This window comes from Mirounga leonina, unplaced genomic scaffold (assembly GCF_011800145.1).
Source record: "Mirounga leonina isolate KUSES-001 unplaced genomic scaffold, KU_Mleo_1.0 Mir_447, whole genome shotgun sequence".
Classification (NCBI taxonomy): Eukaryota; Metazoa; Chordata; class Mammalia; order Carnivora; family Phocidae; genus Mirounga; species Mirounga leonina.
This window is the reverse complement of record NW_023270757.1, coordinates 5517732-5532180: the sequence shown is the minus strand read 5'-3', so window position 1 is coordinate 5532180 and position 14449 is coordinate 5517732. Positions and strand designations below refer to the sequence as shown.

Below are 14449 nucleotides of genomic sequence, written 5' to 3'. Positions count from 1 at the left end.
AATACACATTCTTCTCAAGTGCACATGGAACATTTGCCAGAATAGATCACATACTGGGTCACAAACCAGTCTCAACTGGTACCAAAAGATTGGGATCATTCCCTGCATATTTTCAGATCACAATGCTTTGAAACGGGAATTCAATCACAAGAGGAAATTTGGAAAGAACTCAAATACATGGAGGCTAAAGAGCATTCTACTAAAAAATGAATGGGTCAACTGGAAAACTAAATAAGAATTTTAAAAATTCATGGAAACAAATGAAAATGAAAACACAACTGTTCAAAACCTTTGGGATGCAGCAAACATGGTCCTAAAGGGAAGTATATAGCAATACAAGCCTTTCTCAAGAAACAAGAAAGGTCTCAAATATACAACCTAACCTTACACCTAAAGGAGCTGGAGGAAGAACAGCAAATAAAGCCTAAACCCAGCAGGAGAAGAAAATTAATAGATTAGAACAGAAGTCAATGAAATAGAAACCAAAAGAACAGTGGAACAGATCAATGAAACTAGGAGCTGGTTCTGTGAAAGAATTAATAAGATTGATAAACCCCTGGCCAGACTTATCAAAAAGGAAAGAGAAAGGACCCAAATAAATTAAATCATGAATGAAAGAGGAGAGATCACAACCAACACCGAAGAAAAACAAACAATTATGAGACCGTATTATGAGGAACTATATGCCAACATATTAGGCAATCTGGAGGAAATGGATGCATTCCTAGAGACATATAAACTACCAAAATTGAAACAGGAAGAAACAGAAAACTTGAACAGACCCATAACCAGCAACCTCTTCGACCTCAGCTGCAACAACTTCTGGCTATACACATCTCCAAAAGCAAGGGAAACAAAGGCAAAATATTTATTTTAAAAATAAATAAAGGAAATACAACTTTAGCATTTAATTGATTAGCAAGGGAAACAGAGGCAAAAATGAACTATTGGGACTTCATCAAGGTAAAAAGTTTTTGCACAGCAAAGTAAACAGTCAACAAAACCAAAAGACAACCGACAGAATGGGAGAAGATATTTGCAAATGACATAGCAGATAAAGGGCTAGTACCCAAAATCTATCAAGAACTTACCAAACTCAACACCCAAAGAACAAATACAAATCAAAACCTCAATGAGATACCACCTCCCACCAGTCAGAATGGCTAAAATTAACAAGTCAGGAAATGACAGATGTTGGCGAGGATGCAGAGAGAGGGGAACCCTCCTACACTGTCAGTGGGAATGCAAGCTGGTGCAGCCACTCTGGAAAACAGTATGGAGGCTCCCCAAAAAGTTGAAAATAGAGCTACCCTATGACCCAGCAATTGCACTACTGGGTATTTACCCCAGTAAATGTAGGGATCCGAAGGGGCACCTGCACTGCAATGTTTATAGCAGCAATGTCCACAGTAGCCAAACTATGGAAAGAACCTAGATGTCCATCGACAGATGAATGGATAAAGATGTGGTATATATATACAATGGAATACTACTCAGCCATCAAAAAAATGAAATCTTGCCATTTGCAACAATGTGGATGGAACTAGAGGGTATTATGCTAAGTGAAATAAGTCAATCAGAGAAAGACAAGTATCACATAATCTCACTGATATGAGGAATTTGAGAAACAAGACAGAGGATCACAGGGGAAGGGAGGGAAAAATGAAACAAGACAAAACCTGAGAGGGAGACTAACCAGAAGAGACTCTTAATCTCAGGAAACAAACTGAGGGTTGCTGGAGTGGAGGGAGGTGGGCGGGATGGGGTGGCTGGGTGATGGACATTGGGGAGGGTATGTGCTATGGTGAGCACTGTGAATTGTGTAAGACTGATGAATCACAGAACTGTACCCCTGAAACAAATAATACATTATATGTTAATTTTTAAAAAGTAAAAAAAAAAAAGTAAACAGTTGATCAAAAGACAATCAGCAGAATGGGAGAAGATATTTGCAAATGTCTTATCAGATAAAGGGCTATTATCCAAAATCTATCAAGAACCTACCAAACTCAACACCCAAAGAACAAATAATCCAATCAAGAAATGGGCAGAAGACATGAACAGACATTTCTGCAAAAAAAGACATCCAAATAGCCAACAAACATGAAAAAATGCTCTATATCACTCTGCATCGGGGAAATACAAATCAAAACCACAATGAGATACTACCACATGCCAGTCAGAACGGCTAAAATTAACAAGTCAGGAAACGACAGATATTGGCAAGGATGTGGAAAAAAGGGAACCCTCTTACCCTGCTAGTGGGAATGCAAGCTGGTGCAGCCACTCTGGAAAACAGTATGGAGGCTCCTCAGAAAGTTGAAAATAGAGCTACCCTATGACCCAGCAATTGCACTACTGGGTATTTACCCAAAAGATACAAATGTAGTGATCCGAAGGGGCACCTACACCCCAATGTTTATAGCAGCAATGTCCACAATAGCCAAAACACGGAAGGAACACAGATGTCCACTGACAGATGAATGGATAAAGAAGAGGTGATATATATATACAATGGAATACTACTCAGCCATTAAAAAAATGAAATCTTGTCGTTTGCAACAATGTGGATGGAACTAGAGGGTATTATGCTAAGTGAAATAAGTTAATCAGAGAAAGACAATCATCATATGACCTCACTCATATGTGAAATTTAAGAAACAAAACAGAGGATCATAGGGGAAGAGAGGGGAAAAGTAAAACAAGATGAAATCAGAGAAGGAGACAAACCATAAGAGACTCTTAATCATAGGAAACAAACTGAGGATTGCTGGGGGGGGGGGTAACTGGGTGTTGGACATTAAGGAGGGCACGTGATGTAATGAGCACTGGGTATTATATAAGACTGATGAATCACTGAATTCTACCTCTGAAACTAATAATACATTGTTAACTGAATTTAAATTTTAAAAATTAAAAAAAAGGACAGTGTGGGCAGTTGATATTGATAAAATATACAAGACAAGGATTCTTATAAGCATCATTATATTTAATATTCTGGCCAAACCAGTGGGGAACAGAGCAAAAATAAGAGGAATAATTACTGAAAAAGAAAGGACAAAATTATCATCATTAGTGAAAGATATAATTATGGTCTTCCAAAGCCCAAAGAACTGAAAAATTCTTAGAATAATTGAATTCAAGAAAGAAGCCAGATAAAAGAAAATTATACCAAAAAATAGCTTTCCTATTTATCATCAGTAACCAAAGAGAAGATATAATGGAGGGAAAAGTGTCTATTCACAGTAATTTCCCAAAAGCAAACTGCCTAGGACCGGACTTAATAAGTGTGCTCAACTTACATGAAGAAAACTGCAAATTTTACAGAAACACATCAAATAACATTTGCCTAGATGAAGTGAGGTCGCTCCTTTCTGGATGAGAAGGCTCAATGGGTAAATGTTCTAATATTCCAATTATTTCCAAAATACTTTAGTTTTAATCCAATCCTGATAAAAATACTTAGGGTCTTTTCTTTAATGATTTAATTCTTTATTGAGAACTAAGATTAGGAGAGAATGGATAAGAAAACTTTGAAGACAAGTGATAAGGAAGAACTTACCTGTAAAATATTAAAGTGTATTATTGACCTTTTATATTTAGAATAACTGATACTGGCACAGAAATAAGGAGGCATATCTAAGAAACAAAAGAGCTAGCCTTGAAATAGTATACATAATATCTTTTATTCATTAGAAGAAGCATCAAAAATCAATGAGAAACGGGTTCATTATTTGACAAATAGTGCTGAAAATTTTGACTACTTGGGAAAAAAACTGTTCCTGTGTTTCACAATATGATAAAATTCATTTCAGATTGATTAAAAAGGCAAATGTAAACAAGAAAACCTTAAGAATCTAGAAAAAATTATGGATGAAATAGTCATTTGGTCACTTGATGAGGATGGACTGTACAAGTATAAAAATAATAACAAGATTCAAAATCTTCAAATATAGCATAAATTCAGTTGCATAAAACAAAACCAACATTGGTGTGCATGTCTCCTTACCGTGTGTGTGTGTGTGTGTGTGAGATAAGTGGGAGAAATATAACTCGTTTTGCCTTATTTTGCTTTCTGTGTGTTTTTCAAAAAAATACTCTCTGCAGTAAACATATGACTTTGATATTCATAAAAGAATGTGCTTTATGACATGCCAAACTGCCTATGGAGTAGGTTAATTAATAAAACAAGAAGGTCATTTTAAGGAGTAAAATCCCAAACTGATCTAAAAATATAAACAATAAAGCCCTAACTCAATATAGAGAGGGAAAATAGAAAAATCAGTCAGGAAGAAAAATGGGTCTAATTTTTTAAATGGAGATAAGAAGTCAATAAAAGTGAAAGTTTTGGGGTGCCTGGGTGGCTCAGTCTGTTAAGCGTCTGACTCTTGATTTCAGCTTGGGTGGTGATCTCAGGGTCCTGAGATTAAGCCCTGCATCAGGCTCTGCTTTGAGCATGGAGCCTGCTTGAGTCTCTCTCTCCTTCTCCTTGTGCTCCGCCCCCCACCCCCACTCACTCTCTCTCTCTCTCTCAGAATAAAATAAAATAAAAGTAAAAATCTTTTTGTGTCAAAAAGATGAGAAGATATCTATTAATAGGAGACCTAGGAATTAGTCTTGGCTCAGTCATAAAACGGCTATGTATGTATGGGCAAGGTATGCAATTTCTCTGACCACCATTATACAACAAGATGTATGGGCTAAGCCAGTTGTTTCCAAACCTAGCTGATGATCCATTTTTTTCCCCAGGTGGCTTTTTTAACTAGCAAAGTATGCACAGTGCTTACTATGTGCCAGACTTTGTGCCAACTGCTTTATAAGTATTATCTCATTTCTTTCTCTCAATTACTCTAAGAAGTAGGTTCTATTATTCCCATTTTAAGATTTTTTAAAATGAGGCATAAAATCCAAAGTCAAATAGCTAGTTAAACAGACATCTGAACCCAGGCAAACTGGGCCCAGCGTTCATGTTCTTAGTTAGCTATTAATGTTAGGCTCAGAAATCTATCCTTTAAAATTCACCAATTGATTTGCCTAATCAATTTGATCAGACCATCTCAAAGTGTTTTTTTTAACCTCAATTCTAAATTTTCTGACCCTGTTTTGTCATTTTCTTACTGTTTTTTATCTTATAAATTCCTTGGGAGTGACAATGCTCAGTATCTGAGTTTCTTGGGAGATATCTGGTGAGAAGTCAAATTTTGAAAGAGGGAGGTCTTTCATGAATGTAATCTTGGATCACCTTATGTCAGCACAAAATCCAAGCTGTTTCAGCTGGTACACAGTTGCCCCAAATAAAACAAATTATAGATCATATGAATCAGTTAAGTAGCATGTTAAATATTTCATATAAATTGATTTCATCTTCTACCTTCATTTCAATGTGAGAAGATCAATAGGAGGAAAGGGCAGGAGGAGTTGAAAGAGACTGAAAGATGGAGGAGGCCTTGCGGGGGGCCTGTCTCCTTGATGACCTGGTCTTCCATCTCAGAGTCTAAAAGAGTGAATAGGATATAAGCTGCTACACCCATAATACTGGGACTGAGTTTCCCCCTGCTCTCAGTCTCCCACGGCCTTGCCTAGTCGATATGTGGACCCCCTAATCTCCTCTAACAGGTGAAAAGAGGTTATAACAAAGAAGGGGGAATGAAGCCTCAAAGAGAGGGTGCTACGAAAGACCAAATGACAAGCTAAAGAATACTGAAGGGAGAGGGGGAAGAAGGGTAGCATGTAAATGGCCCCAGTCCTTCCTCCATTACCTTAGTGGTGGCAGAGCTAGAAGAGAGGCAGGGAAGGGAAATTATACACGGATATTTTGCAGTTCTAATGAGTCACTGGGCAGTCCCACCCATGGTAGCTCAGGAACTGGCCCTGGCATGGCAGCCAGCACAAGCACCCTCATGGAAGTGGCTCTCTTGCTGCGGATCAGCTGGGGACGCAGACACATAACCCCCAACTCTACCTTGTATACAATTTTGCTCCTGCCATCTGTGAGGTCCAGCTGGATAGAGATGTAGTCAATGTTGGGAGAAGGGGGATCCGTGTGTTGATAACGAAGACCCATCAGCAAGAACTCCTCACAGCTCACGTTGACACTTCCCATTTTCTTCAGTCCCAGGGCACAGCTTCCACCTGGACACCTCAGCTCTGTTCCCAGTTCTAGAACATATAGCACTGAGTTAAGACAGTCACTTGAGCATGATTGTAAAATTAAAAAACCAATCCACCCTCCCGTGGATACTAGCTGCCTCAGGAATACCCATGCATACCCTCTAATCATTCACAGAGGGGGTTGGCATTATTCTATAATCCCTAATTTCTTTTCCTGAAAAGAACGGTTGACCAGTTGTCTCCTGAGATCCTTGCCCACTGAAAGTTACACTGAGAGAAAAAATAATAAAATACATATTCTGATGACCAAACATCCCTGATGAATAGGCCACTCGGTCACAACTGGCCTTCCACAGTCTAGTGCTGGTCTTCCTTCACAGCATCCACATCCACAGCTCGGTCATGCACTCTCTCCAAGGCTGTTCTACTCGCTGAAATTCTCTCCCCACTGTGTTCATCACACCCCTGAGTCCTGATACCTCTCCAAGTCCCCTTAGTCTTTTTACTAAACCGTCCTTTAAGTACTCTTTGACCGCCTGAACCAACCTGCTCTCTCCCCCTAAAAACCACCATCATCTCTGCAATAGTCTCTCTCTCTCTCTGCCCAACTTCATTTTACACTCTTGTGGGGTGATACCCAGAGGCCACTTATTTTCTGAGTGGCCTTTTGTACATTTCCCTGATGTATAAAATGAGTATTCTACTTCTTAGCCAGATGGTCGTGAACACTAAATGGGAGGACTCATGTGCAAGCATGCCTTTAGTTGTAAATTGTTGCCCAAATTCAAGGTATTACTGTGATTGGGATTATTGGTCTTTCCACAGTGCCTAGAACATTATTATGCACATAGGAGGTGCCCAAAATACACTGATTAGTTGAATAACAGAAGGAACATTATCCATCAACTCCTCCTGATTTAAACCACGGCTACTGGCCACCTGCTCTACGTCAGACTTACCTGTAATCAAAACATACTTAATAAATACACCACCTACTCTTACTACCACTGCCATTGTACTATGAATAATAATAGCTGACGATCACTGAGCCCCTGCTATGGGCCCGACACCGTGTGAAGCCCACTTCGTGCATGTGATCTCATTTACTCCAGCTTGCCGCAAACTTGTGGAACAGCTACTATCCTTGCTCATTTTACGGAGGCTTCACCAGGTTAGATAACTTACCTAAAATCACATAGGAAATAAAGAGCAGAGGCAGTTTCAAACCCAGGTCTCACTGATTCCAAAGTCCATACTCTTAACCACCAGCCTACATTGTTCAACCAGCAACAAATTATTATATCAAGTAAAAATTTCTGTCGCAGTGGAAGATGACTATGAACAGATGTTTTTGTCAGTTCTAATAATAATCAGATATGTATTAAAACATACATATGAGGGGTGCCTGGGTGGCTCAGTCGGTTAAGCATCCGACTCTTGGTTTCGGCTCAGGTCATGATCTCAGGGTCGTGAGATCGAGCCCCGAATCAGGCTCCATGCTCAGCAGGGAGTCTGTTTGAGATTCTCTCTCCCCTTCTCCCTCTACCTCTCCACCATTCTCTCTCCCTCTCCCCTCCCCCTCTCTCTCATAAATAAATAAACCTTTAAAAAAACAACAATAATAACAAAAAAGAACAGCATACATACGAGACTCAGGGAAAAAACTGTGTGGCTGATCGCCACGAGGTTTTTCTGGCCGAGGCTCCAGCAGGACCATCTGACCATGGGCTGGCAGCCGGCTTCCCACAGGATCCAGCCTGACCGTACACTCCAGGCCGGCTGTCCTCTCGTAATCAAATCTGAGCAGGTTCTTATCAATGGCTCTGGACAAGCCATAGAATTCAGACACCTCCAGGACATTGTTACTCCTACGGATGATGTTACAGTCGGGTTCCAGGAGATAGACCCGCAGGATAAAGGTTTCCGTGAAGGTATCTGTCTCAGTAAATCTGTGGAGAGAACAGAGCCAAGCGATGTTTACTAGCGCTCAGGTACTTCCGGTAGCTAATGATTGACCTTTACAAAATGCGCCTATGGGGTAGAGTTTGGATTTTGTTATCTACTCTACTCCCAATCTCTGTTCTTTTCCTTTCTTCTTATCTTGGTGTCAACTCCTTTTTCTGCCATCTCCCACGCCAATGAGCTTTCTTTCAACACCTTCTCTCAAACCCACCATCTATGCTGATATATAATAACAGCTGGGAGCTCAGAGTCTCACTGCTAGCACATCCATAATTTAAGAGTACCAAGCTTGTGTAATTAATTTATAGATTGAGTTTTGATTCAGGAGTGAAAGGGTGAGGAGTTTCTGAAGCAGCAACACCTTTTGGCTCTTCAGAAACCTATGAGAGACATTGTTAATTCCATTTTACAGAGGGGGCAACTGAGGCATAGAGAGGCCAAGGAGCTCACCAAAGGGGCTGAAGAGGAGGTGAGTGGGGGAATAAGCACGTTCTCTGATTTTCTGCCTCCAACGTCTCTGAATACTCTATTTCAAATGTCCTCAAGACCAAGAGGAGCTCCTGTGACTTGGTCCTTCTCACCTGCTCCTCCACCCTCTCTGTCCCTTCGAAACTCAGGGAAGAAGTGGGAGAAGCCAGAATCCACCAGCTTTTCCAGCCCTTCCAGGCAAGCTGTCCAACGTTAGTTTTTTAACTCTAAAATCTTAGAAAGATCAAACAGCCCTACATGCTGGTGATAAAGAATCCTTGGGAACGATTTCATTTTTTGAGCACAGCCTCTCTTTCAGCACTTGTTCACATTACCATTATCTACCCATATTTTGCATCAGATTAAGAGCACCAAAAATCCATGCATCCTCATCCTTGTGTTCCCTATGCCCAGCATAGGGCCTTGAGTTTTAGTAAGTGATTTTAAGTGTCTATAGAACAATTCAATGTTCTAGTGTCTTCTATAAAACTCTTTGCAATAGTAGTAGAGTACCTAAGGGAAATTCGCACTAAGATATTTTAGCCAAATATTCATAACAGCAATAAAACCAAGTAAAAATCTATCTAAAAGCCTACTCCACGGGGCGCCTGGGTGGCTCAGTCAGTTAAGCATCTGAAGGCAGATGCCTTCGGCTCAGCTCATGATCCCAGAGTCCTGGGATCGAGCCCCACATCAGGCTCTCTGCTCAGCAGGGAGTCTGCTTCTCCCTCTCCCTCTGCCTAGAGCCCCACCTGCTTGTGCTCTCGATCAAATAAATAAATAAAATCTTAAAAAAAAAAAGCCTACTCTACCTACTGCATTGTCAGTTACCTCTATGAAGTGAGCAATACCATAACCATGAGCTTAATTTTTTTTTTAAAGATTTTATTTATTTATTTGACAGAGAGAGACACAGCGAGAGAAGGAACACAAGCAGGGGGAGTGGGAGAGGGAGAAGCAGGCTTCCCACCGAGCAGGGAGCCCAATGTGGGGCTCGATCCCAGGACCCTGAGATCATGACCTGAGCCGAAGGCAGACGCTTAACGGCTGAGCCACCCAGGCGCCCCACCATGAGCTTAATTTTTAAATTAATTTTTGAGACATAATTCACATACCATAAAAATCACCTTTTTAAAGTATACAACTCAGTGGTTTTTAGTATATTCACAAGGTTGTGCAACCATCACAACTACCTAATTCGAGAACATTTTTATCCCCCCAAAAAGAAATCCATATCCATTAGCAATCACTCCCCATTTGCCCTTCCCCCAGCCCCTGGCAATCACTAATCTGCTTCCTGTGTTTTATGGATTTGCCTTTTCTAGAAAAGTGACCTTTTGTGTCTGGTGTCTTCCATTTCACATGATGGTTTCAAGGTTCATCCATGTTGTAGCGTGCATCAGTACTTCATCCCATTTTATGGCTGAATAATATTCCATTGCATGGATACCCCACATTTTGTTCATACATTCATCAGTTGCGTTCTTTCAACTTCTTAGCTATTATGAATAATGCTGCAATGAAGATTTGTGTGCAAGTTTGGGGGGAAATACAGGTTTTTGTTTCTCTTACATATATATTTAGAATTGCTGGCTCACACAGTTACTCTGTACTTCACTTTATAATTGATTTTGTAAACAATTAGAAGACACTCAGCCACTTATTGACTAAGCAGCTGATAATAAAAATAAAGACAATCATTCAATTTTGGAATATATTTTCCTAGTTCTCATTAAGAATTTGTATTTTGTAATTTTCATTTCCCATTATAAGTGGGAAGGTGGATCACCAGAGACACCTGTATAAGAACTCTAAAGGGGAACAGGACAGAAATTTGCCACAGAAAAGCCCCCAGGACGATGATACAAATAAAGATAATTGAAAGTAGACAACAGGGACGCCTGGGTGGCTCAGTCGGTTAAGCGTCTGCCTTCGGCTCAGGTCATGATCCCAGGGTCCTGGGATCGAGTCCCGCATCGGGCTCCCTGCTCCACGGGGAGCCTGCTTCTCCCTCTGCCTCTGTCTCTCTCTCTGTCTCTCATGAATAAATAAATAAAATCTTAAAAAAAAAAAAAAGAAAGTAGACAACAATTCTTGCCTCACCTACTTAGGTCCCCCATTTCTACTGATTGCTTGCTTGTTTGGAATCTAGCAACTAGCCTCGTGATAATATCGATCTATAGAGAAAGCCCTAAGAAGTACACAGAATGGTTATGCGTGCTGCTTACCTGTACAGTCTAAGCTTCACCGCATCTTCATCAAGAATTGGGCAACCATTGTGAATATACTTTACTTCATTGGGAAGGAAATGGCAGTCAAAGACCTAGTTCACGTGAAGAAATGGATAAATTTATGTGAAAAAATCGGTACAAGATTTGATTTTTCTGGCAATAGAGTACTGCCTGGGGAAAGTATGGTCTGTTAGTGGGGTGTGTCTATGTATGTAGGCGTGTGCTTGCGCGTGTGCATGTTATAACCACCACCACCTCTACCCACCGCCGTGCCCGTCCCCATCCTGCTTATATAGGTCTGTCTTATTGTGAGAATATCTAAACTATGAAAATCCAAGCAGATCAAGCAGATATATTAAGGAGTAATTACCTCTTGAAATGATTCTTTGTTTACAGTTTATAGTACATTTAAACTGTGGTTCCATTTATCAAAATATAATACACCCACACCCTTCAGGGGTTCATAGCAACTGAGTTAGAGGTCTACCTGCGGGTACGCATGAAAAGGCATGCATTACCCCTCAACAAACACATTGTACTACTTACATTATGTATCTTTGTCTTTTCTTTCTTTCTTTTCTAAATAGCATTTTTATATTCAAAAATGAACCCACTGACTACGGACACTGTTGTGGTTGATCAGAGCCAAACATGACCCAGAGTTGCTTCTCATACACTTGCAAAAGACTGCTCTACTGATTACTAATAGCAGAAATGGTTGATGAGGGGTGCTTGGGTGGTTAAGCATCTGCCTTCAGCCCGGGTCATGATCCCGGGGTCCTGGGACTGAGTCCCGCCTAGGGCTCCATGCTCAGCGGGGAGCCTGCTTCTCCCTCTGCCCTTCTCCCTCCCCGCCCCCCACTCACGCTCTAATAAATAAATAAAATCTTTAAAAAAATCGTTGATGAGACAAATAGCAAGCTAAAGGTAATTTCTTCTATTCAAATAAAATTAGAATTAACTGAATCACCTCACTCAGAACTATTAAGGAAATTGCTAACTGTTGTATTTGGGGAACCCTAATTCTCAAAAGAAGAATTTTCTCTCCCAACCACACCACGATTCTCATTCCGCCCTGCCTGACTCGGCAGAGTGTTAAGAAATAGCCTTGCGGTATTGGCACACCGTCACTGTTGAGTCCATGGTCTGTAGTCTATACTTTGTCACAGGCTCAATCATTGACAGGCAACATCGTCCTCTTTGAGAAGACAGTACTACTAATACGAATGATCTTCTTTTCCCACAGACATCATTGGTTCCTCTTTTTAACTGACAAGGAAGGAGATAAAGGAAAGACCTTCCCCGTATCACTGACAAATAGTCATGCTTTGTTAAAAGAAACATCTGTTTATGTTTCATAATATGTTTTCCTTTTATAAAAGGCGACAACCATAATTGTCCATAAATTTACTAACTAAAACAAAGGAGAGCTAAATCCTTTTCTAATTACTGTCTAGCCTTGGTTTTTTCCACTTCAACTGCTTTTCAATTACAATTTATAATTAAATTGTCACACATTCCTAACTCATTACTCACTTTAATGACAGTAAGCTGGTTCAACCTAGAGATGTTTTCTTACGGCTGTATTTCTGATTCAAAAAAGCAAGCTCAGCTCTAAACTGAGGTGCTTTTCCACCCAGGAAATTTCTTGCTTTGAAACAGGTGTGAGAAGTGCTGTGTGTGAGGAAGTCTTGTCCTAAAACATGAGGAAAACATATTGCCACCGACCTCATCCAATTGACTATATCAAGAGGGTTATCTAAACAGAAGGTACTGGTGTGAGCCAAGTGAAATCCCTCTCCAAATATCCAACAGGAAAATGAACCTGTTGGTCCTAAGACAAACTTCAGTAATGAAATGAAAACACTAATTGAACAGATGTTAAACAAAACATTTTCTGTGCAAATCAAATAAAACTGTTCATTACACAGCAGGGTATTGTTAATACAGTCATCTTGCTAGAAATGGGTTCACATAAGCCTTGCTTTCAGCTTACTGGTAAGTGCTATTAAAGAATAATGTTTAGGCTTTGTGTGTATGCGCGCACATTCGGCTATGTTTAACTTCAAAAACGCCATAAGAAATAAATCCTTGGGGAGAGTTGCATTAAAAATAGGCACACATTCCCCCCCCACAAAAAAAAAAAACCAGACTTTACTTAGGAATCTGGTTTTTGTTGAAATTGTCATAATAAAGTAGAAAGATCATCTGGCAGTTTGAGAACGTTTTCTGGGTACACGGACTTCCTTATGGTACAAATATCTGACAGAAAGATAATGAAACTCCACAGTTCAATGGCCTCCTTTTCCACACAATAAATTTTAGAAGATACAAGTCCCGTATTTACTTTAGACCAGATAAATCCATTTGAGCTGCCACATTGACCTCCAGAAATGCGCTCACTGAACATTTTCTTGCACTGAAGTCACAGCACTCGAGGGGACAAGCTGGGACTTTTTGGAGCCCCCTCCGTGGCCGACCCGTCCAGACTTCCCAAAACCAGGCAGGCATGCTGTTTCGGCTCCATATTCTTTCTATTAACTGGATTTTGGCCTTCAAATCAGACAAAATTTGGAATGGAGATCTCTTGCAACTCTTGACCCCCAAATAAGTGTTTTACCTGATTGTAGTCACTTAGATCCCCTTTTGCTCTCTAGTATCTCAGAGCCGACCAGATGGCGAAGACCATTAAAACAACACCAATAATACATAATGGAGACAATTTCGTTACTTGCAGAGAAAGCACTATAGATACGTTTATAAGTCATAGGCTATTTGGAATAGGGAGAGGATACTCCTCGGAGGCTGACTTAAGGAACAGTACATTCTCCCCAAATTACTTTCTAAGGAGGGAGAATCTGGTGAAGAATAGGGCTTTTGTTTTGCATGCTTAGGGCCAGAGATAGGCGATATGAATAAGCTCAGCTGCAGAAAATGGAATCCTAACCATAGGGACTCGGTTTGTTAAAAGCAAATCCTTGGAGTTTTGGAGAGCAATAGAGGACCCGTAGGTTGCCCCAGCATACACCAGGAAGAATTGTTTTCTCTTCCCCCACAAAATATTCAGCCTCACTTCTAAATAAATGTTGAACAATTTTTTAAAATATATTGATTGGAAGGGGTACCAAATTATGAGTTCATTACTTTATAAGGCACCCACATATATCCATGCAGCCACGGACACCGGTGTTCTAGGATTAGGGTCCTCTACTGCTTTCCAAAACTCCAAGGATTTGCTTTTAACAAACCGAGCCCCTATGGTTAGAATTCTATTTTCTGCAGCTGAGCTTATCCATATCACCTACTCGTTGCATTTAGTGCATCTGGGTTGCAGTTATGAGCTATTCCAGGTCTCTCCTCTTTCCAACCAAACACACTTTCACCGGGCACCTGGGTGGCTCAGTTGCTTAAGCATCTGACTTAGGCTCAGGTCATGATCTTGGGGTCCTGGGATGGACCGCAAGATCAGCAGGGAGTCTGCTTGTCCTTCCCCCTGCACGTGCGCTGTCTCTCAAATAAACAAAATCTTAACACCCACACCCCCACCCACACACACTTTTGCAGTGCAAATCGTGTTGGGAGCAAATGTGAAGATGTTGCAATTCCCAAATACTCAGGAATACAACCCCTTAGGAACTGGGGCCATTACTGTATTCAGACAGTTGGCAGGTGCCCAT

The 14449-nt window shown here is 40.6% G+C and overlaps 1 protein-coding gene across 1 annotated transcript in view; it reads right to left on the bottom strand.

Annotated features, from left to right (window-relative positions):
* The window catches only part of FREM1 (FRAS1 related extracellular matrix 1), a 236825-nt gene that overhangs the window by 132079 nt on the left and 90297 nt on the right, over positions 1-14449 (bottom strand). Inside the window, exons 6-8 of the mRNA XM_034987965.1 lie at positions 10770-10864; positions 7759-8060; positions 5963-6159 (exon numbers count right to left, since the gene is read on the bottom strand). Of these exons, the coding sequence (XP_034843856.1) occupies positions 5963-6159; positions 7759-8060; positions 10770-10864 (594 nt within the window). The remainder of the gene's footprint in view (positions 1-5962; positions 6160-7758; positions 8061-10769; positions 10865-14449) is intronic.